Source organism: Sebastes umbrosus, chromosome 21 (genome assembly GCF_015220745.1).
Source record: "Sebastes umbrosus isolate fSebUmb1 chromosome 21, fSebUmb1.pri, whole genome shotgun sequence".
NCBI classification, from domain to species: domain Eukaryota; kingdom Metazoa; phylum Chordata; class Actinopteri; order Perciformes; family Sebastidae; genus Sebastes; species Sebastes umbrosus.
The window spans coordinates 21,956,248-21,977,054 of record NC_051289.1 but is presented as its reverse complement, the minus strand read 5'-3'; the positions used below and the strand labels follow the sequence as shown (position 1 = coordinate 21,977,054).

General features: G+C 40.1%; 2 protein-coding genes across 7 annotated transcripts in view; one reads left to right on the top strand and one right to left on the bottom strand.

Moving 5' to 3' along the window:
- Positions 1–9,032, bottom strand: part of snx16 (sorting nexin 16) — a 16,788-nt gene extending 7,756 nt beyond the window's left edge. For all 5 annotated transcript variants that reach the window (XM_037756704.1, XM_037756707.1, XM_037756709.1 and 2 more), the window contains exons 1-6: positions 8,883–9,032; positions 5,837–6,366; positions 5,360–5,446; positions 1,849–1,997; positions 1,563–1,632; positions 230–366 (exon numbers count right to left, since the gene is read on the bottom strand). In XM_037756704.1, coding sequence (XP_037612632.1) covers positions 230–366; positions 1,563–1,632; positions 1,849–1,997; positions 5,360–5,446; positions 5,837–6,214 — 821 coding nt within the window. In that variant the 5' untranslated portion in view covers positions 6,215–6,366; positions 8,883–9,032. The remainder of the gene's footprint in view (positions 1–229; positions 367–1,562; positions 1,633–1,848; positions 1,998–5,359; positions 5,447–5,836; positions 6,367–8,882) is intronic.
- LOC119480456 (leukocyte elastase inhibitor-like) lies at positions 8,983–20,807 on the top strand. 2 transcript variants are annotated; one of them, XM_037756702.1, is made up of 10 exons: positions 8,983–9,052; positions 12,565–12,752; positions 14,504–14,653; positions 15,520–15,660; positions 15,826–15,943; positions 17,696–17,838; positions 18,801–18,878; positions 19,093–19,182; positions 19,269–19,449; positions 19,719–20,807. In XM_037756702.1, the coding sequence occupies exons 1-10, from the start codon at positions 8,998–9,000 to the stop codon at positions 19,937–19,939; spliced, it is 1,365 nt and encodes a 454-aa protein (XP_037612630.1). In that variant the 5' UTR covers positions 8,983–8,997; the 3' UTR covers positions 19,940–20,807. The 2 variants fall into 2 exon arrangements, with proteins under 2 accessions (XP_037612630.1, XP_037612631.1); XM_037756703.1 differs by lacking the exon at positions 8,983–9,052 and adding an exon at positions 11,404–11,537.

Here is a 20,807-nt window from a genome sequence, read left to right as displayed (position 1 = left end):
ACACAACCAGGTGGTTCGTATTGACTTAGTTACCACATTTAATGCTATTTGAGATCTTGCGTGTGGACCTCAATTACCACTGTCCTCTGCCTAAGAAGGAGCACATGGTGTAAACCGCATGTGACTTGCGTGTATGCAATTTTTAGTTTGTAATTTGTTACATGTGTGTCTAATCCTTATTCCCACATCTCGTATTGTATCTCTGTGTGTTTGTGCAACGTCTACTGACTTGATATGCTTCTCCAGTAGCAGGATGGCTTGCTCCCTCTCCTCCAGCCTCCTCTTCAGGGAGGTGATCTCCTTCTGCTTCTCTAGCAGCTCCTTCTGGAGACGATAGTTGCTCTCCTCCAGAGTCTCACAGAACGCCTGCAGGGAGGCAGCGAGAAAAATATTTGCAACAGAGGAGAAGACAGGGACAACTTCTCTGGATGCAGGAAACGTCAAGAAGTAAACCTAAGACCAGACCGTACATGAATCTCAAGCCATGTGTTAAATCTATGATTAAACTGTGGGGGTCCGCCTGAAACACTTCCAGTTCAAGAAGCAAGTGAGATGTGTTTATTGCCTGCTGAAATGAGAATTCCTTCACACGACATCAAGCTATTTTATATCCCTATAAAACGTAAGACTGGGTATCATTTTAAACGCTTAAATACAGTGTCCATATGGTTCCTGACTGAGGTATGGCAGTGACTTGAACATGATACTTCAATGCTTCTTAAAAGCCTCTGTGCTTAATCTAGTTAATTAACTTCAAACAGTGAGAATGAGAGAGGGAGAAAAATGGTGATTGGTCAGTCTTAATAGCTCAGAAAGTGAAAACACTAGTGACAGCAGAAAGGGATATGGCAGCAAATTAAAATATATATAGGTCACTTTACAGGAGCTCTCAGCACCACTAAACATTTGTTTTACCTTTTTATTTCCCAAGCTTCCAACTTAATGTATTTTCCGGTCTTCTGAACTGCAGTTCTTTTTTTTGTTGTTGTTTTTTTTAAACATCTGTAATCTAAATGGAAAAATGGTGGGAACTTTTATTGCCCTGGTGCAGCAACAGCAGGCTTAGTAAATATCCCTCTAAGATTCTAAAGAAACATTTTGTGTTTACGTTAGTTACTTGACAATGTTTTCTATGCATCATACTATGGATCAAACTTGGTCGGTTCTCAAGGATACTATATTAATGTTTAATACCCAGCCCTACTTAAATTACCTCTTTATAGAGTACCTATTATGCTTAGTTTCAGGGGCATACTTTTATTTTGGGCCATGCTCCAGCTCTGCTCCAACTAATTTTGTTTGAGGGCTTTAAACTAGCCACTAGACAGGTATTATGCAGTTCAGGAGCAGTGTTTCTGTGGGGTAGAGTAACTCACTTTGGCGTGGACTTTGAAACTTTGCAGACCTTTTACATGCACTACAAAACTATATAACACACTAAAGGAAAGGGAAAAAGCACAAAAGCATAACAGGTCCTCTTTAAAAGCCCTTGAAGTGACATGGATAGCAGCACAAACACAGTGCATGAACACACATACTTTCACATGTATATGCACACTTACTCTGCTCTCCTCCAGACTATCAAAAGGCCCAGGTGGGTCATCCAGACACAGAAACTCTCTCACTGCCATGCTGTCAAGGAGAACAAATGGTGTGACATGAATGTGTGTGCATGGTTGTTGTTTTTGAACAGACTACTGTGCTCAGTAACACATACAAAAAGAAAAGTAAATAAAAAGTAGGAATCATCAATTATCAAGTGACAACTTTGCAAAGCACATAGTTTACACAAAAAGGCTGAATAATTCCATGTAAACATAAGAATCGCTGCATAATCATGTCACATACCAGTTGGCAATGTCCTTGTGTGCAACCAGGTTTTGCAAAAAGGCCTGTAGTCCCAACTGTCTGTCTTCCAGGAAGTCGGTGTCATAGTTGTCTTTGAACCACCGCTTAGGAGGCAGCGCGAGGCGGAAGCCTGGAAACATCTCCTTCAGCTAACACAAACAAACACAGACAGAGTAAGACATGAGTATCACATGGTCTCTCTCATACAGTTACAGTCGTCACAGTGAAAGAATAATATTCAGTGTTAGACAATATGAGGTTATTGAAATGCATTGACATGACGCAGAGACAAAAGTGGCAAACACCGAGGGAAATAGTACATGCAATCCCTGAAGCAATCACACTCTACTTCTGCATTACATGCTCTGATCAAATAAGTAGTGAAGCAAGTCTGCAGTCCTCCAATCTCCATCCCTCACTAAATAACAACATTGTAAGGGTGTCACAAATACACACATTTCATACAAACTTTAATTCTAAGGTCACAATTTCATTCATAATTTTTTCTTCATTAGCTCAGTTCGGCTAAAACAAGATTCAAGTTTCAAGTCTTCATTGTCTAATGCACAACAATTGTCAAGAAGCAGCCGTTGGCAATGTTCTTAGTTCTCAGGCTTCCTCCAACAATGCTCATACAAATACTGTATGTATAAAAGGAAAGTAAAATATTAGAATCCAAGATATAATAATGCACACGTTGTATAAAATATAAAATACATATGTATATCTGTAGTAGACAGGTGTTCCATAATTGCAAAATGAATAAACTTCTATTGTGTTGAAATAAGCTTCAAACATCTTCTTTCTTTCTTTCTTTCTTATGTCTGCTTATGTGTACTGGTGCGTTCATAGAGTTGTGTAAAGCAAGCCGCACTGTGCCGGTGCCATACTGCTGTCAAGTAGAGCTTGACCGATGCATAGATCTGTGAAAAAACAGCTAATAGCAGCAAATAATATCAGCTTGGCAGATATTTTGCTACACGTACCACTCGGTGTTCCTCTACCACAGTTTTTTTCCCATTGAATGCATGAGTGAAGAGACGGTACTCAACAGCAAATAAGATGTACACAACGTTGCGTTTCAGTGTCTAACACAGGAGGAGGAGTTATCACATCTTTACACAAAAATATTAAAGAAAACTAGAATTACCGCCATGCGGTTGCATGCTTCCGGCAACTACTCAAGTTGCAGTTTACGTCCACGTCTGTCAAAAATGTCATCACTTCATCATTTTATCCTGTTAGACATTTCTGTGAAATTGTCATAATTAGCATATTAATTCTTGAGTTATGGCGAGGTGTGAGGTCACAGTGACCTTTGGCAACAAAATTCTAATCAGTTCATCCTTAAGTCCAAGTGGATGTTTGCGCCAGATGTAATGAAATTCCCTCCAAGCATTCCGGAGATATCGCGTTTACAAGAACGGGACTGTTCCCACGGTCATGGGAGCTCCGAAAAAAAACATACATTGTCTCTATTGATAACCTTCTGAAAGCACTGCTCAGTATTTATGTGGAATGTTTGACATGAAAACTCAAAGTTACTTGTCACAATATTATAAATTAACTCAATTCAAAAATGACCAGTTTAATAAGAACTAGGGCTGTCCATTTACTCTGTACTGTAGTTAGTACTTTCAGTTCAAATCATTGTTGTGTGCATTTCAAGTGGAAAAACATGCCAAATGCCTTTGTTGCATAAACTTCTTGACCTGCCTCCTCTGTTCATTGTCCTGTGAGGACTGACTCAACTGGAACCTTCAAAGTTAATCATGCCTATTCTCCATCTCTGCCTTTACTTATCCTAACGTAAACATTGCTTGGTGATTTACTAAATCCTCAAAACAGATGTATATATGTTAAGACAAAGAGATTTTTGTTTGTTTGTTTTTGTTTTGTAGTCAGCGTTGAGAGATATTGTATTGATAACAGGCTCTGACGTAAGTTTGCTCAGCAGCAGGTGGGTTGGTGTGCGAGCCATGTGTGTAAACATATGCTAAAGCAATGTTGGCTGAGATCCAAACTACTATTCATACTGTGCAATGCATGCTGCCAGCCACACCGCTGACATGAGATCCTGCATGTTGAAAACCTTATCATGTGTTCCATGCCAGACAGCTGTCGTTTATCTTAATTACATGTGAATGTTTGGCTTTGTACGCAGAAGGCACATCCTCCTAAATAACTGTTTTGCAATACTTCTAACTAATTGCACAAAAGAATATCATCCAAGTGTTTGTTCTTATGTGCCACATTGATTGATGCACCTGATGCTGAAACATTTGCAGCCAGTTAAATGTATGACCAGTGAGGCCTCTACAACTACAGTGCATGCAAGGAAAAATATGGACGTTTTTATTGGACTTTATTAGTTGTAAACCACAGAAGACAATCCACAAATGTGTACCATGATCCACAAATATTTAATTATCCACAAAAATACATTGCTTCCTGACAGTTTGTGGGCCACGTGACATTTCTGACTTCCCTCCTGTTTGTTTGAAGACTTTTGTCCAATTGCCAGGCGGTTGTCTCCTGATCCGGATGCTGGATAGACTGGATAGATAGTTTTAGCCTTCTTCCAGTAACCTACAGTGTGTTCTATCAGCTCATGAGAGGAAATGGCGCCACCTTCTGGTGTAACTAGTAACTGCACCTCAATATGTGGATTTTTTTTCTACAGATCTGCTACGAATTGGACAAAAACACCCGAACAAATAGTGTTTACAGAGTAAGTTATTCGTATTTGCAAATTGCTCTGTATTTTTGTGGGTATGACTTTACAGGATACAAATAAACAATACATTTTTGTGGATAGTCAAAATATTTGTGTATCATGGTACACATTTGTGCATTGTCTTCTGTGGAATACAACTAGTAAAGTCCAATAAAAACTTCCAAAAAACCATCAAGCATAGCATGGACATTATAGCTGCCTCTATGGAAAAGCCACAGGAATGGAGGAAAGGATATCCACACCCCCCTCTCTGTCTCCCTCCTTGTTGAATGTAGGGTGTTCCCGTCTCCTGTGTTTCCATTCTTCTTGCCTGGGGTTACTGTGTCTGAATTAGTGCATTTCAGTAATAGATTTAATCAATATTTTACGAACCTGTAAAAATGAGTTTTGCTTGTTTACTGCAGCTTTCTAACCATCATCTTTTTGTTGTAGGCTCTTTTTCTTCATGCAGTATCATCACATGGCTTAATATTTTTCCCCTTTTGTGAACTGTGACAAAACTGTCCTTCCGAAACCACGAGAGACCTGTTCCCCTAGTTGGCTCGGGCCTGTTGGCCATTTGGGAACAGAGGGCTCCTTTGTGTAGCTCTGATCACATCCACCGTGCACTCAAAAACAAAAGAAAGCATGCTGAAAGCAATACTTTGATGGCCAAAAACAGTGTCTGCAAACAGATGATCACAGAATAAAATTTCAGATAGGAGTGAGATTTGGGACTGCACATACTTTTACCACAAACGTGCATACGTACATACAACACACACCCAAACACACCTTGTCGTTGATTCTGGAGAAGTCTGTGTACCTTCGAAACACAACCCAGCTCTCATCTGGAGTCTTCCTGACCAGGACCTTAAACACCTGCAGCAGAGATAAGACAACACACACAATCTCAAAGCCTAGTTTACGACTGCAAAGGTATAAGAGTTGTTGTCTTTTGCTAAGTGCTTTTAGATGATTTGTAGCCAATTAATAAATGTCTGTGTGCTAAGTAAATGTTGACATTAGACTCTAGTATGCATCATGCTGTATGCTTGTCCTCAGTGAGCATGTGTGTCCCCTTTGTTAAAGTGTAGTCCTGTCACTATAACTCTAGGCAAACTGATAAATAGGTTACATGCTGCCAACCTACATGTCAATACAGGCTCAATAATGTAGCATTTTAAACTCAGAGCACTTAGCTCAGCTTAGCTTAGTTGTGCCACAAGTTCAAAAAGGTTGTCATGATAAGCGGATTCTCTGGTTTCATACCGTGAACTTGGCCCTCTCCTCCATGACCTCATACCCCAGCACAGTGGGGGTAATAGGCCTCTCCTCACTGTGCTGGCTCCCAGAAGGATCAGATATAGAGCGGGGACAGCTAGAGTACTCTATGGAGGGCTCCAGAGTCCCGTTCACCCTGGCTCGTGTCACAGGGCTCTGGGGGGGTGGTGGTGTCCTGCTCCGGCTGCCTCTGTCCATGCAGCGGGAGTGGCGCCGGGGACCTAATCCTCTTCCATGGTCCTCCCCAGCAGAGGCGCTGGAGACGCTGCCTAGTGATGAAGCTCGCTGTGGCCGCCTGAGCTTGCTGCTACCTCCCGTCAAGGCTCTGTCCAACGGCATAGGGACAGGCACAAAGGGTGATGCCATCTTCCTGAGCTGTGTTCTCCTGCCCCGCCACCGCAGTAGTCAACAAGGTTCTTCACGCCGACACTGACCTTGCCTTGCTTCAGTGGTGCTGTGTGATGATGAAGTGAAGCAGTAATGCTCACCCTGAGTGGCTGAGAAAGACTCTGAGCACTCTGTACAAAAAAAGAAAAGAATAATTATTGTTCATTGTATTTATCATGATCAAAACTATAAGCTTCCCTAAATTCAGGCTGCAAAAATGGGATCCTCAGATTTCTTACACCAATGGAGCAGAATCTGCCAGAAAGCATTATCCTGAAACAAGGGTACCAGACTGTGAGGGCAGATGAATTATTGACATGAGCCACATGTCATTTATAATTTAAGGATTTGTGCATTATGTGTAAAATTCATGATGGAAAAAGCCTGTGAAGATCTGTAGATAATTAGTGTGTCAGGTCATCTTGTCGATTGATTAGCTTTTATCCATTAGTTCCAATAGAAGCCAGAGTCATCCCAGCGAATGCTGCAAAAAGCAACGAGCCATGATGCTTTGGTTTCAGATAAAGGAAAAGGAACCTGCATGTTGGTTTTCATGGAAAAGCAGGGCCTGATAATTGGTTTCTGCTCAGACTGGCAGACTGTCAGCTACCTGTCAAACCTGTTTGCATTAATTCAGCATTGATGAACAGACTTAAAAACAGCTTTTTCCCAACTGCCATAAACCTCCTGAACTCTGACGTCTCCTCTGTCTGAGTTGAACACATGCAATGTAAATGTGCAATAACACGTTGGTCACTGTTGCAATGTAAATACTGTAAATCTACTGTTACGGATATGTGCAATAACATGCTGATCACTCTGTGCAATAATTATATGATGCTGTGCAATACTTATATAATTATCTGACGGACACTTTGTGCTATAATCTGGCAAAACTGTCATCTCATCAATATGCATATTGTATTTTTATATTTTATATTGTACTATCTTTAATATTTTTTATATTTATATTGCACTATCTCTTTTTTTATTGTATTATCTTTTCATTAGCACCTATGGGATTGTCACAATCTAATTTCGTTGTACTACACAATGACAATAAAGGGCTTGAATCTTGAATCTTGATGGAGCTTAGAGGGGGCCAACCCTGTGCCTCTGTATGATTACCAAAATTACAAGCTAGTCATTAGGTGTATAGGATGTTGATACATATTTCAAAGTCATATCAAGGAGGACAAAAGAAGAAAGACAGATTTCAACAATACAGAGGAGGATGAACTGGAAGGAGTTAACAAACTAATGATGTTTACTGCTCATGCTGCTCACTCAATTCAATTCAATTCAATTTGCTTTATTGGCATGACTGTCATATTAATATTGCCAAAGCTTCAATTCAATAGTAAATAAAAATAAAAAAAGAACAAAATAAAAACAAAAACATATATATATATATAGACAATTCATTAAGCAAATTACAATATATAGATATTTAAAAAGAACATGCATGTAAATGGAAGAAAACAATAAAGAAGTAATTAATGTTTGGTGTGTCAATAAAACAAACAAACAAATAAAAAAAATAATAACTATATATTGCAATATCAAAAGATAAATATAAAAAAAAAAAAAAACATGAAGTAGAGGAGTAAATAAAAGGCAGAGTGTGAGTTACATCTATCATGTGTTGTTGTTGTTGTCTCTTAGGCTGTGACACTCACTGACATATCCTGCAGCTTCTATTCACTCATGACAGTCTGCAGCTACTGATGACTAAAGAGCCAGCATAACAACAAAACACTGACTGACACATATCCGCCTTTAACAAACGTTATACTACTAAGTCACATGTTTAAAGCCAAACGGCTAATGGTGTAGCCAGCTGTTTGGTAGGCGAGGTTAGCATGCGAGCTAACCTGCCTGATGTCCTTGTACTGAACAGTGAGAACTACATTAACAAAATGTGGTAGTTAATGTAACTGTATGTATGTAATAATAATAATGTAGTAAATACTGAATATAGGAAGTAACCTCCACAAAAACAGCCTAATGTCATAGTGACTACAACAGCTGCAGCTAACGTTAGCTAGCTGAGTTACAGCTGCTTACTGTTCTCACCAGTCCAAACAAAGTATGCTTTTCTGAAATTATGTCAAAATTACAGCTTTTTATAATAATATATTCATGCCGAATAGAGTATCAATACCTGATAGTTAGTCAAAAGTCTTCTTCTGTTTTCTTTTCCGGTATTTTGCCAATAATAAATAAGGCAACGCTAAATAGACACATTTTTGTATGGAGTTTGGTGTGTCCTCCAAACTACTGAGAGAGCCTGGGCTCACGTTACCTTCACGTTAGCTAGCTTAGTTACAGCTGATCACTATTCTCACCAGTCCAAACAAAGTATGCTTACTGGCATTTTGTCAAAATTACAGCTTTTTATAATATTATATCCATGCCGAATGGAGTATCAATCCCCAATAGTTTGTCAAAAGTCTTCTTCTGTTTTTTTTCCGGTATTTTGCCAATAATACATAAGGCAACGCTAAATAGACACATTTTTGAACGGAGTTTGGTTTGTCCTCCACACCACTGAGAGATACAAGGCTATCACGTTACCTTCACGTTAGCTAGTGAGCTAGGACGGACAAAGCCAACATGACGCATGATGACAACGACTTTCTCTTACCAGGAGGCCAGTTTCCGTCCTCTTCAGAGAATGATGTTATTATACACATAAAGCCCGCTGTGTGATTGTCTTGTTGCTGTTAATCCGCTGCTCTGTCTCCTCCTCTGTCCTCTTCATGTTAGGTCGGTTCAACTCAGACCACCACAGATGCAGTGCTGCAACACAGCCAGGTGAGGGCGCTGCAGCACACATCAGATATTGAACCTGAACCGCACTGTACTGTACTGTACTGTACTGTACTGTACAGCAGCCAAAAAGTAGTTGTAACTTGCACAACATGCAGTGTTAGTTATTGTCACCTTCATTCTTTAAAAAAAAATAATTAAAAAAAGTTGATTTAACCTTTAGATCAGAGGTCAGCAACCTTTACTATCAAAAGAGCCATTTTAGGCAAGAAAAAAAACAAAAACAAATCTGTTTGGAGCCACAAAACATTTGTAGTGAGGTAGGGGCCACAGGGATCTCCACGGAGATTTCAAGAATAAAGTCATAATATTACCAGAATAAAGTCATAACTTTCCGAGAAAAAAGTCGCAATATAACCAGAATGAAGTCATAACTTTACGAGAAAAAAAGAAGATAACTTGTAAAATTACTTCTACTATACTAGTATACATATATTTACTAATATTATGACTTTATTTTCATAATATTTAGACTTTTTTTCTCATATTATTATTACTTTATTCTCGAAATCTCAGATTTATTTATTTTTTCCTCAATGTGGCCCTAATACTCCGTCGTACCATAGACCTACAACAATGATAAATAAAAATGAAAATGTAAAAAAAAAAACAGTTATTCATTTCCACAAGATCCCTGTTCATCCCTACAATTCATCTTTTACATTTTTCAGCTGAATACATCATAAAAGTCTCTCAAAGGACAGTTAAAACATATAAATGTGTCTACTAATATTAGAATCTGTTGTTATCTAATGGCAACAGTATTGGCAGTAGAAGAAGCAGTGAATCTCAAACTAAATCATGTATCATGGAAGATTAGGTTGTGCAGATCATTCTAACCAAATGTGCATTATGATTTCACTGGTTAGCACATGTTTAACCCCATCCTCCTTCTGTAGCCATAGTTACTGTAACATTTTGAAACAAAAAACGTTGCATTGATGCATCTCTAATTTGACAAAATGCAAACAGCACAAACTTTCTGCATGCAAATACAAAATATTCAAATCCTATTATTATTATATTTTACGAGCCACAGGACATTAGCGACCAAACATTATATGGCAGATAAATACATTTGAAATTCGATATTTAAAGACATTTGCAAATGTCTTTAATTCTCTTATAAGAAACTGCACCTGAAAAAAATGACCCACAGATCTTTGTCATTAATGCCAAAAAATGTCCCACTTTAGTCCGCATCTCAAATTCACTTTACCTTTCCAGAACAACAAAGAACAATTTGAACAATATTCTGTGATTCCACAACATCAGCATCTGCATTGATAACAGACCTTATAAGCTCTGTTAAAATGGATGTGTTTTAAATGAGTTATATAAACCAGTGGTTCCCAGCCGTTTTCCTTAAAGGACCCCTTTTCTACCATGGAGTAAACTGACGACCCCTGACTAAGTGACATATTTTATGGATATTTCATATTTTATTCAATGCATAACATTAAGAGAACAGAACAGCTGATGAACTTTACAATTAACCCAAATAGTGAACGCAATAACTGCAGGAAGTCTGTGTAAACCGAGCGATTTAATGAATTTTGAGCGGATTATTTCTTGTGAATATTGCATCAGAGATGAGTTTTCCTGTAACTTTTAATACAATTATCTATTTTCTACAATCATTTCTATTTTTAACAATCATACATATCCCGTGACACTTAGCCATTGTTCTATTAGCTATTTGGTTTTTCAAACTGCATACTTTTTTAATGCAGGAAGAGGCTGTTTAGCAGAGAGGGAAGGCTCTGTGAATATAGCTTGTGTTCAGGTCTTCACTGTGCCCTTGTCCTGTTTATATCTTGAATAATAATCCAAACTTTAAAAATAACAATTTAATTTAGTTGTCTTTACAGAAATGAATAAAATGTTGAAATATAGGCCAACTGTATATATTTTTCTAAAAAGTTATCTTACATCCCAAAGAAGGCCTCGCGACCCCCCGTGAAGCTTTGGCAACCCATAGTGGGGGTCGGGACCCACAGGTTGGGAACCAGTGACATAAACTGTATCTCAATCTGGTTTGAATGGCTTGATGTATTTCTTGATTCACTGTGCAGCTGATAAAAAATGTGACAATCACATTTGTATAGTGATGTTTCTGAAGATTATTGCTTAATCAACTGTAGACTGCACCTTGGCTTCATCTCAGCATCCATCCATTCATTCATCCATCCATCCATCCATCCATTCATGCCTTTTATGGTGGGGTGTCTGTGGTTAGCAGACTCTTACAATGCACACACATTGGCACAAGACATGTACTCAAAGGATAATATGGGTAGGTGTGTCTTTCACAGCTGGGTGTGATTTCTGGATACTTTCTCAAGCTGCAGCCAGACCTACTTGAGCTTGGGTGTGTCAGAGTGGAAATACACAGATGGTTCAAAAAACACGTCATTCTTGAACTGAATCGTTCCTGATCACTTGTTCTCTTGAAGAAGAGTCTCTGTCAGTAAGTACAGGATATACTTTGTTGTCATTTGATTTTGATTGTAAGAGTGATAGCAAAAGAAAACCAGGCTTCTCTTGATTTGTGTCCTTTTCACCTTGCTTCCAAAAGGCAACAGTGGTCGAGTAGTGATGAGGCAATATCCGTGTGATTTTTACTGAGTCTGGTGACGTTCCACTTTTGTTTAAGAATCTAAATCTATTTTGATTCATTGCGCAGTGGAAAGATTATGTCAAAGAAAGAATGTGGATTTGTCAACACGTGTCTGGGGAAGGGAAAGTTTTGTTGGAGGACACTGCCAAGTTGTAAAATAAAACTCCATTGCAACAGAGTATTCTAAAGGTTTGCACAAGCTGCTTACTTTTTAAAACGTCAAACTATTTAAAAGGGACTATTTGTAACTTTCAGAAATGCTTGTTAACAGCGAAACCTCACGCTTGCTCGCTCTAAATATACCTGAACGAGCATCGCTCGAACGATAACATTTCTCGCTGCGGAGCCCCGTCACTTCACAAGACACGGAAAACCTCTGTTGGTCTGGAGGAGCTGCAGCATTTATTTCTGCACAAACGTCCACTGTACATTCACTAGATATTCTCAGAGCTAAACTAACTCTTCTGAAGTGTGTAGTGAGCGCGCGTTCACGTCTAGAGGTAGAGCGAGACAGCGAGAACGCGCGCTGTGTGAATGAAGGCAAGCAGGCAGCGGAGCAGAGGCTGCAGCCACACGCGAGTGCGCATGGGATCCCGACCCGGTTCATTTATACGCTTAAAAAGTTACAAACAGTCCCTTTAATAGTTGTCAAATTAAACCAAGAGGCCGAAGACGAAATGATAATATGAATTCAGTAGCTTCTCTGAAACACTCATATAGTCTGTGAGCATCCTCGTAAAAAGTGCAAGAATGCAGAAGAAGAAACATTCTCACCTCCGCTTGTGGCTGGAAAAGAGATTCCTACCAATTTGAACTTATCAGATAAAAGATATTCTGCAGTTTATAATGCGATGAATAATGCTCTGCTCTTTATCAGACACAATGGAGACATCAACCCCATCCAAGACAACAAAGGCCAACACCACCTTCTCCCTGGCTTTGTTCAAAAAGCTGAGTGATGAAGACAAGACAGCGAATATCTTCTACTCCCCTTTCAGCATCTCTTCAGCCTTGGCTATGGTGATGCTGGGGACCAGGGGCAGCACAGCCACACAGATGTCAGAGGTAGGCTACAGTACAAACACACACACACACACGCGCACACACACACACACACACACACACACACACACACACACACACACACACACACACACACACACACACACACACACACACACACACACACACACACACACACACACACACACACACACACACACGCACACGCACACACACACACACTGTAAAAATGAACAGTAAAGAAGTTACAGTTCTCACATTAACACACCCATTTAAAAGCATTTATACAGGCACGCATTCAACTGTCCTTGCATGTCAGTTGATCTGGTTCGTCATGGTGTTGGAATTTCGCAACAATGTCATTGCATGAAAAGAAAAAGCCGTAGGTTTCGGGTTTTGAGCTTTATCATGTGCACAGGTTTGGTATTCTTAATGAAAGAAAAGGGATTATAAGTAATAAGTAATATTAAAAAAACATGAGGAAATGATTTGTTGTCAGACACAGAATGGTATCAGAGATGACAGGAGGGTTTTGATCTGAATTTCCACTGGGAGAACTTGAACCTACTGTAACTGTCTGAAAGGGTGGGGTGAGGCAGGAGAAAGTGTCTGGACATGCATTAATTACTCATTCTGTCTCCCACTGCCAGCAGAAATGGCAGGGATCTTTATATTCTGCCTCAGATACAGGAAGAGCCATACAACAAACGTTGTAGACAACAAAAATGATCAGCCCAGTAAAGCAGCAAAGCCAAAATTGGAGTGATATGGTCACGTCTTGAGTGAATTTCAGTTGTGAAAAGTTAACTTAGCACATTTACTCACATACTGTACAGAAGTACAATTTTGAGGTACTTTTGAGGTACTGAAGTATTTCCATTTTCTGCTACTTTATACCTCTACTCCACTCCATCTACTCCACATATTGTAGCTTCTTTTTACTAAATGTAGTTGTAATGTAGTTAACAGTCTTTTTCTTACTTTTCAGTCTTTAAAGTAGTAATCTTGAAGACTTATGGAGATTTAAATAAATGTCTGTTAAGTCACTGTCTATCGCTGACTGGTAACACAATGGTGATTGAGTGTATGGCCCATGGTGAAAACCCCTGCATTTGCATTATTACGAACTATGGCGACACTCCTGGGAAAGACGACAGTTTGGATCTCTGGGTAGTGGGATCCAAAAACACACCTTTAATGCATGGATTTCACTTTTACAGCAACAAAACTTTTGTCTTGCTCGTATTTCATAAATGGGATTCATCGATGTGTTTGCGTTAGTTTATGGTTAATTGTTAGCTGGCTGGGTTTTATTGCAAACAGTTAAATATTCATCCACCACCGAGGGAGTGTGACACCTTGACTACTGTCCTGAATTGAGTGACCCCAGAGTGAACGTACATGTATGTATTAAAGCTGATTTTGTTCCCAAATGTCAACACATGGCATCAAAGGAGTAACATTTCAGCCAGACTTGAAGTTGATGATGTGCGAAGTTTCGATAGAATTTTACTTGGAAGTGAATCTGACTTTATTGGTTAAGAAAAGAGGATAATCCTTCCTGAGAGCCATCAGTTGTGCCAAGGAAAACATGTATGTACATGCATGCCTTGGTGTGTGATTGTGTGATTCCACATGAGGCTGTAGAGAGCAGTAGTTGCAGTTGGTTAACCTTTGCATCAATCTGCCCCGCCACATACACACACACACACACACACACACACACACACACTAACAATGTTGAACTGTGCAGCAACCTTACTGATGAGAGAAACTATCATTTGCACCCCCAGGTCCTCGGCTTCACTGAGAGAGAGGAACCGATGGAGACGGGACCGGAGCAGACGCAAATAAGTTCGCAGATGCAGCAGCAGATGCAGACGAGGATGCAGTTGCGGTCGCAGATAAAGCAACAGAGCAAACTGCCTGCATATCTGCTCAAGGTGCTAACAAAGCCAAAGTGAAAGGAATGATTAATGATTGGGCTTGGTGGGGTCATCTGGTGAGGAAAACTGAGATTTTGGCTCCGGAGTATGTCACACTTAATTTCCCGCTGCTTTGCTTGCTAATTTTCACGATCTTGTTGCATTTTTTTAAAAAAGAATTTGAAGTGTAATATAAAACTTAAAACAGTAAAAACAAGCTTATTTATGCAGTAGATGGAAAATTCTGTCTTGACACAGCAACAAAAGCAAAAGCTGTCTTGGCACAGCAACAGAGGCACTCCATCCTAAATTTTCTTTGGTCCACAATGAAGATGACAACGTAATGGTGGGTAAATGCTGGATAATTGTGTGTGTTTATGCCAAAAAAACTTCCCCATGGGTTATTTTATGTTAATGTTAATGGTGTTGAGGCTTTTGTTTGGTCTGTTTTTGCCTTTTTCCATATTCTTTCCAAAAGATGCTGTGGATCTCAGAAAGAGAATTTAACTTCTGAAAACATCCAGATCGCAAGAGTTTTTGCCGAAAGTCATTCTAATTACAGTAAATAATGAGAACAATGACACCAAAACCATTCATTTTGTGTTACTTTTCCCTGGGCAGCATTCCATGCTGTGGCATAGACAAATTGAGAAACAATCGCCAATACAGTAGCATTATCCATCAATCAATCCATTTTCTTCCTTTTATCCGGTGCCGGTCGCGGGGGCAGCAGGCTAAGCAGGGAATTCCAGACATCCCTCTCCCAGCAACGTTTTCCCTCCCCGAGGCCTATGAACCATATTAACATAATACAAAGTTGTCTTTCGTCTATCACTGGCTCAGTGTGTCTTTGTAACACACAGGTCTTCTCTGGCTGTTTGCAGGTCCTGAAACCCGAAAGTGGTGAAGATGATGTCCACGCAAGCTTTGCCCAACTGCTGAGTGAACTCAACAAAGCGGATGCTCTGTATGCCCTCAGTGTTGCCAACAGGCTGTATGGGGAGCAGTCCTACCAGTTTGTTGAGGTGTGTGCCTGTTGTGCTCAGCATGAATTCATTAATTGGTGAGAAAGTGAACTGCCGCCCTGTAGATGTGCAGCCTAATTCACAGTAAACTGGATCGTTGCATTCTCACAGTTCAACACATCCAACATGTTAGGAACACATTCAATGTGCTGTTTATGTTTCCAGGATTTCTTAGCAGAAACCAAAAAGCACTACAACGCTGAGCTGGAGTCTGTGGACTACAAAACCAACACAGAAGCGGCCAGGGTCAACATCAATACCTGGGTAGAGGAGCAGACGCAAGGTAGACCTCACATTAACATACACACACATCAGTACATTATAGTATGGCCATGTTCAGACCTGGCATTAACATGTGTCCTGAGTGATCCGATCACACAAGTGGACAGCTCTAAGTACAGGTGTGAACGCACTCAAGACACATTGAGATCCGATCACTCAGACCACATAAGAAGGTGGTCTGGGCTGTATATGGCCATATGCCATGGGCAATAGCAGTGTGTACGCGAATGTGTTCTGGGCCACATTAGGACCGCCTACTCAACTGACGTTCCTCTTGGATCAGCGTGGTCTCACTGTGCTTCTCATGTGAATAGACAGGCAGATGCGATCCTCCTGGCATGGAAACGGCCTCTGTGCTCTACTGTATCCTGTCAGTACAACTGTATTTTATTAAAATATTTCTTATCTACAGGCTACATATGTACAGACTATCAGACTAAGCACGGGAAGTGCATTATTATCATACTGTCAGAGATGTGTCAGTGTTTTTGTTCCGGTGCTTTGCACAGAGCTGACACCCGCCTGCTCGTTCGCTCTCATCCCCAGCTCTGAAACTCTGTACCCGTCTGTTGCCTGGCAAAGGCGGCGGTGTTCTCTACCGGAGGTCCCCGAGAACCGCCGGTGGAGGATTATTTATATTTTGATGTTAATAAAATGTACCCGATATCATGAATATTTAGGATATTACTGCTGACATTCCTGTAATATTACATCACAACGTCTGCTGTATTAGCCATGTGTTTACTGCGTATTTATTTGCATATAGAGCGGGGAAGTGAAATTGGATCACAAGTGGTCACTCATTCTAATGCCAGGTATGAACATACGTACTTAGAGCTGTACACTTGTGATCAGATCACCCAAGACACATGTTAATGCCAGGTCTCAACAGGGCCTGCGATTGGGAACTAAATCTAGGGCACCTACCCAAGCCTTCTCCATCTCATGCAAAAAACAAATGTGACTGGAGCGACACTAGTCTGACATCTTCCAACTTCTATTTGATCATTTTTATCTCTTTCTCTCAAAGTGGTCACTCTTCTACTTGAGCTGTTTCACTGCAAGCTTGGTGCTATTGATCATTTGTTTTCCAAAAGTGTCTTAGACATTTAGTTGGCATTAATGTTCACTGGTGGAGACTAGCTTTATTTCTATGCATTGCCATTGGTGTCTTTTAATCATCCACAGTCCTCTGTGAATCCTCAGAGATCAGTCCTTGATCCTTTGTTATGCTCTATGTACATGTTACAATGAGGTCAAATAATTTAGAAGCACACTACATCGTTTTCCTTTTTCCAGTTCCTATTCTCAGTTTCATTTCTATCCTCTATCAAGCAGCTATGGTTTGCCTCAGTGAGGTGAGGAATTGGATGTCTCAAAACTTCCTTTGGTTAAATACATTCAATTTGAAGTTTTTAGTTCATTATAACTGATAAAACCATCACAACTAACCAGACTTTAATTAGTGGCAACGCAATTCTTCCTGCAAGATCCAACGAGAGAGCATTAGACTGTAAGTAGGTACATGTAGGTATTCCCTCCCTGGTTTTGAGTTGATGTTTATATTTAGATATGGGGAGGGAAAACAAGCAAGTTTTCAGATTTTAAGTCACTCAGAACTCAAGTAACATTTTTCAGGTGGTCGTCTTCCATACCTTCCTGTAGTATTAGTACTTTGGATGAAAACATTGCTAGAGCCTGATTCTGTGTCTCTGTCTTAATGATGATGTATTTGCTCATTACTGTTCACCAGGTAAAATCAAGGACTTGCTGGCCCAGGGTGTATTGGATGACACGACCAGGCTGGTGCTGGTCAATGCCATCTACTTCAAAGGCAACTGGAACAAACAGTTCAAGGAGGATTCTACTGTTGAGGTTCAGTTTAGAGTTAACAAGGTAACACTTCACTGATCTGCACTGAGCTCTCTATGCTGTAGCTGAATCTGAATCTGAAATGTGCAGGGCACTCCGATAGTAGACCTTTACAAAGCTGTGTTGATTTAGCTGTATGGAAGTTTACACCTTGAAAGTGATACTAATCATTATGTTGTATGTTTGATCTGCTGCAGCTCAATAAAACCACTGGTGTGCAAACTGCAGCAGACTAGATTAGTCCTATTCTTCCCTAAATAAAAATTGAGTTTGAGGACAATGCCAATGTTCCCATTTGTTATGGAATTTCTGGATTATCCTGTAATTATATCCTGGCGTTGTGTTGATGTGACACTCCGTCCCCTGCTGCAATTACACATTTGATCCCAGAGAATTTCTGGGGCGTTTGTCTGAGGAAACGACTTAGCATGTCTTACGAAATGTTTCACCAGATTTAAAAATGTTAAAGGATAACTTCAGTATTTTTCAACCTGGACCCTATTTTCCCATGTTCTTGTCTCTGTGACTAATGGGGACAACCTTTTTCGAAATTGGTCCAGTATTGAGTACACTGCAGCCGCCAGCTGCTAAACGGGCTGTAGTGTAATCATTTGGTGCAACCTGGTACCGTCAGTTTACGTCCACTAAAAGTGCTTGTTTTTGCCACTGACAGGCTCAGATTGTTAAGCTTCAAGTGGGATATTTACTGACATATTATAAATCAAAGTGCTAAATTGCTAACTCATTTCCAGGTTTTAGGACTCATTCCTGCAGCACTCAATTTCAAAAAGTATTGTCCCCATAAGTCACTTAAACACAAAAACATGGGAAAATAGGGTCCAGGTTGAAAAACACCAAATTTATCCTTTAAGACATCCATTGTAATAATAAAATGTTTAATTAGAACTGTGATATCATAAATTGGACCTATGATGTGATGATAACTCAACAAGATAAGGGCTTGTTCTATTTGCTACTGTCTTTAGACGGACACTAAGCCGGTGAAGATGATGCGCCAGAAAAGTGAATTCCGTACCACCCCCATTGCTGAGGTCAAATGCCAGGTAATGTCCATGTTTTTCAACAGTATGGTTTGCCCATGCCTGTTTGTCTGCCATGCAATCTGATCTTTTAGTAATTTGAGAACAGATTTCAATAAAATACAGTGGACAGATTTACCATGATCCAAAGAACAACTGGCCATCAGATTTGTGTTTTTTAAGATAATGTCATACCTTTAACTAATCAGATTATCTTTAAATGAAATGAAATGGACAGATCCTAGAGATGTTCTATGAAGGGAAGGAACTCAGCATGCTCATCTTCTTGCCCGATGAGATAGAGGACGACACAACAGGCCTCGAGAAGGTATGGCACATTTACACATGTAGAAAACAAAATGCAAAATTTTGAACGGACAAACTAATAACTGAAATTGTATCCACACTAAATAGCTGGAGAGCGAGCTGACCTATGAGAAATTTGTGGATTGGACCCGTCCAGACTTGATGGGTGAAACGGAGGTTGATGTGATGCTGCCTCGGTTCAAGATGGAGGTGACTTACGCCTTGAAAGATATCCTGATCAGCATGGGCATGGTGAATGCTTTTGATGTCACAAGGAGTGACTTTTCTGGTGAGACAGATGCCATAAATGTACAAGCTGCATAATTATTTTAAGAGCACGACATATCTGAGCAGACAAATAAAAGAGCATCACTTCCCATACAGAAATGTATAGAAATGCCATTAAATGATCAGTCTTTCAAAACCCAAAAGGTTGCACTCGAAATTTCAACAAGCATGACGAAAACATGGCATCAGTTATGCAAAGCACAAGATAGTCTGCATCACTGGTTTATTGCGCATGGTAAAGCATTAGACCCTCTCTCCTTCTTCTGACAGGCATGTCCCCGGCAAACGACCTGGTACTGTCAAAAGTCGTCCACAAGGCTTTTGTGGAGGTCAACGAGGAGGGAACTGAGGCTGCTGCTGCCACTGCTGCTGTCGTGTCGACTCGCTCTATTCCTGTCATCTTCAAGGCAGACCACCCCTTCCTCTTCTTCATCCGACATAACCCCACTATGACCGTTCTCTTTGCCGGCCGATACTGCTCCCCTGAGTGAGAACTACTGTACGTCCTGTAGACATGGATAGATTATGAGACAATGGGCCTCTGGGCACGGACATGTAAAGGGCCTCCACCCCTACTACATAAGAACAAGAGCCACAGATTCAAATAGACATCTCCTTGGTCGTTTTGCATCTCTTTGTAGACACTTTACGTCTCTTTGTGGTAATTTTGTGTCTCATTTTGGTCATTTTGCAAATCTTTTTGGTAGTTTTCCGTCTCCTTTTTGGTAATTTTGTATATATTTGTGACTTCCCAACAAGAAATGTTAGCAGTAACTTGAAACAGAGGCCCTAACACCCGCTGGGCCCCTGGGCCTGTGCCCATTAGGCCCATTCGTTCAGTAATCTGTCCATACCTGTAGAGCACTGATTCAGCCAGGGGTGGGATATATCTATTGTGGCTACTATATAAGAGGCTAATAAGAAGAATAAGAAACACTGCTCTAGACTGTGTTTGTGTAAATTCTCATCCCTGTTACTCCCTTATATTTTCAAGACCAGGATATTTCAAGAAAGCCTTTGAACGGAAACTACTGTACGGTGCTACATTTTTTTTTTTTTTAAAGTGCATAAGGTGGGGCACTGGAGTTAAATCTTGTTAAAAATCTTTTGCGTGCATGCATATTACTCAGTGATTCTGTCCGCTTTCTGTTTGTAATCCTGCCCAAATTCTGTTTATCTGTGATCCATGTTGTACGCACTGCACCCTCGTCATTTCATCCATTCATCTGTCACAAAAAGGAAAATGTTGCAGTTGTTCCAAACAGTCTGTTCTTTGCAGGTGTGTTTGTGCTAAATCCCAAATTTGATCTCAAATTTAATGAATTTTCTACTGGTCATAAATAAACAAATATAAATGTA

Coding starts and splice junctions, on each gene's coding strand:
- LOC119480456 (XM_037756702.1), top strand. CDS start 8,998: ATGTTAGGTCGGTTCAACTCAGACCACCACAGATGCAGTGCTGCAACA. Junction 9,053..12,564: donor CAGTGCTGCAACACAGCCAG/GTGAGGGCGCTG, acceptor GCTCTTTATCAG/ACACAATGGAGACATCAACC. Junction 12,753..14,503: donor CAGCCACACAGATGTCAGAG/GTAGGCTACAGT, acceptor TTGCACCCCCAG/GTCCTCGGCTTCACTGAGAG.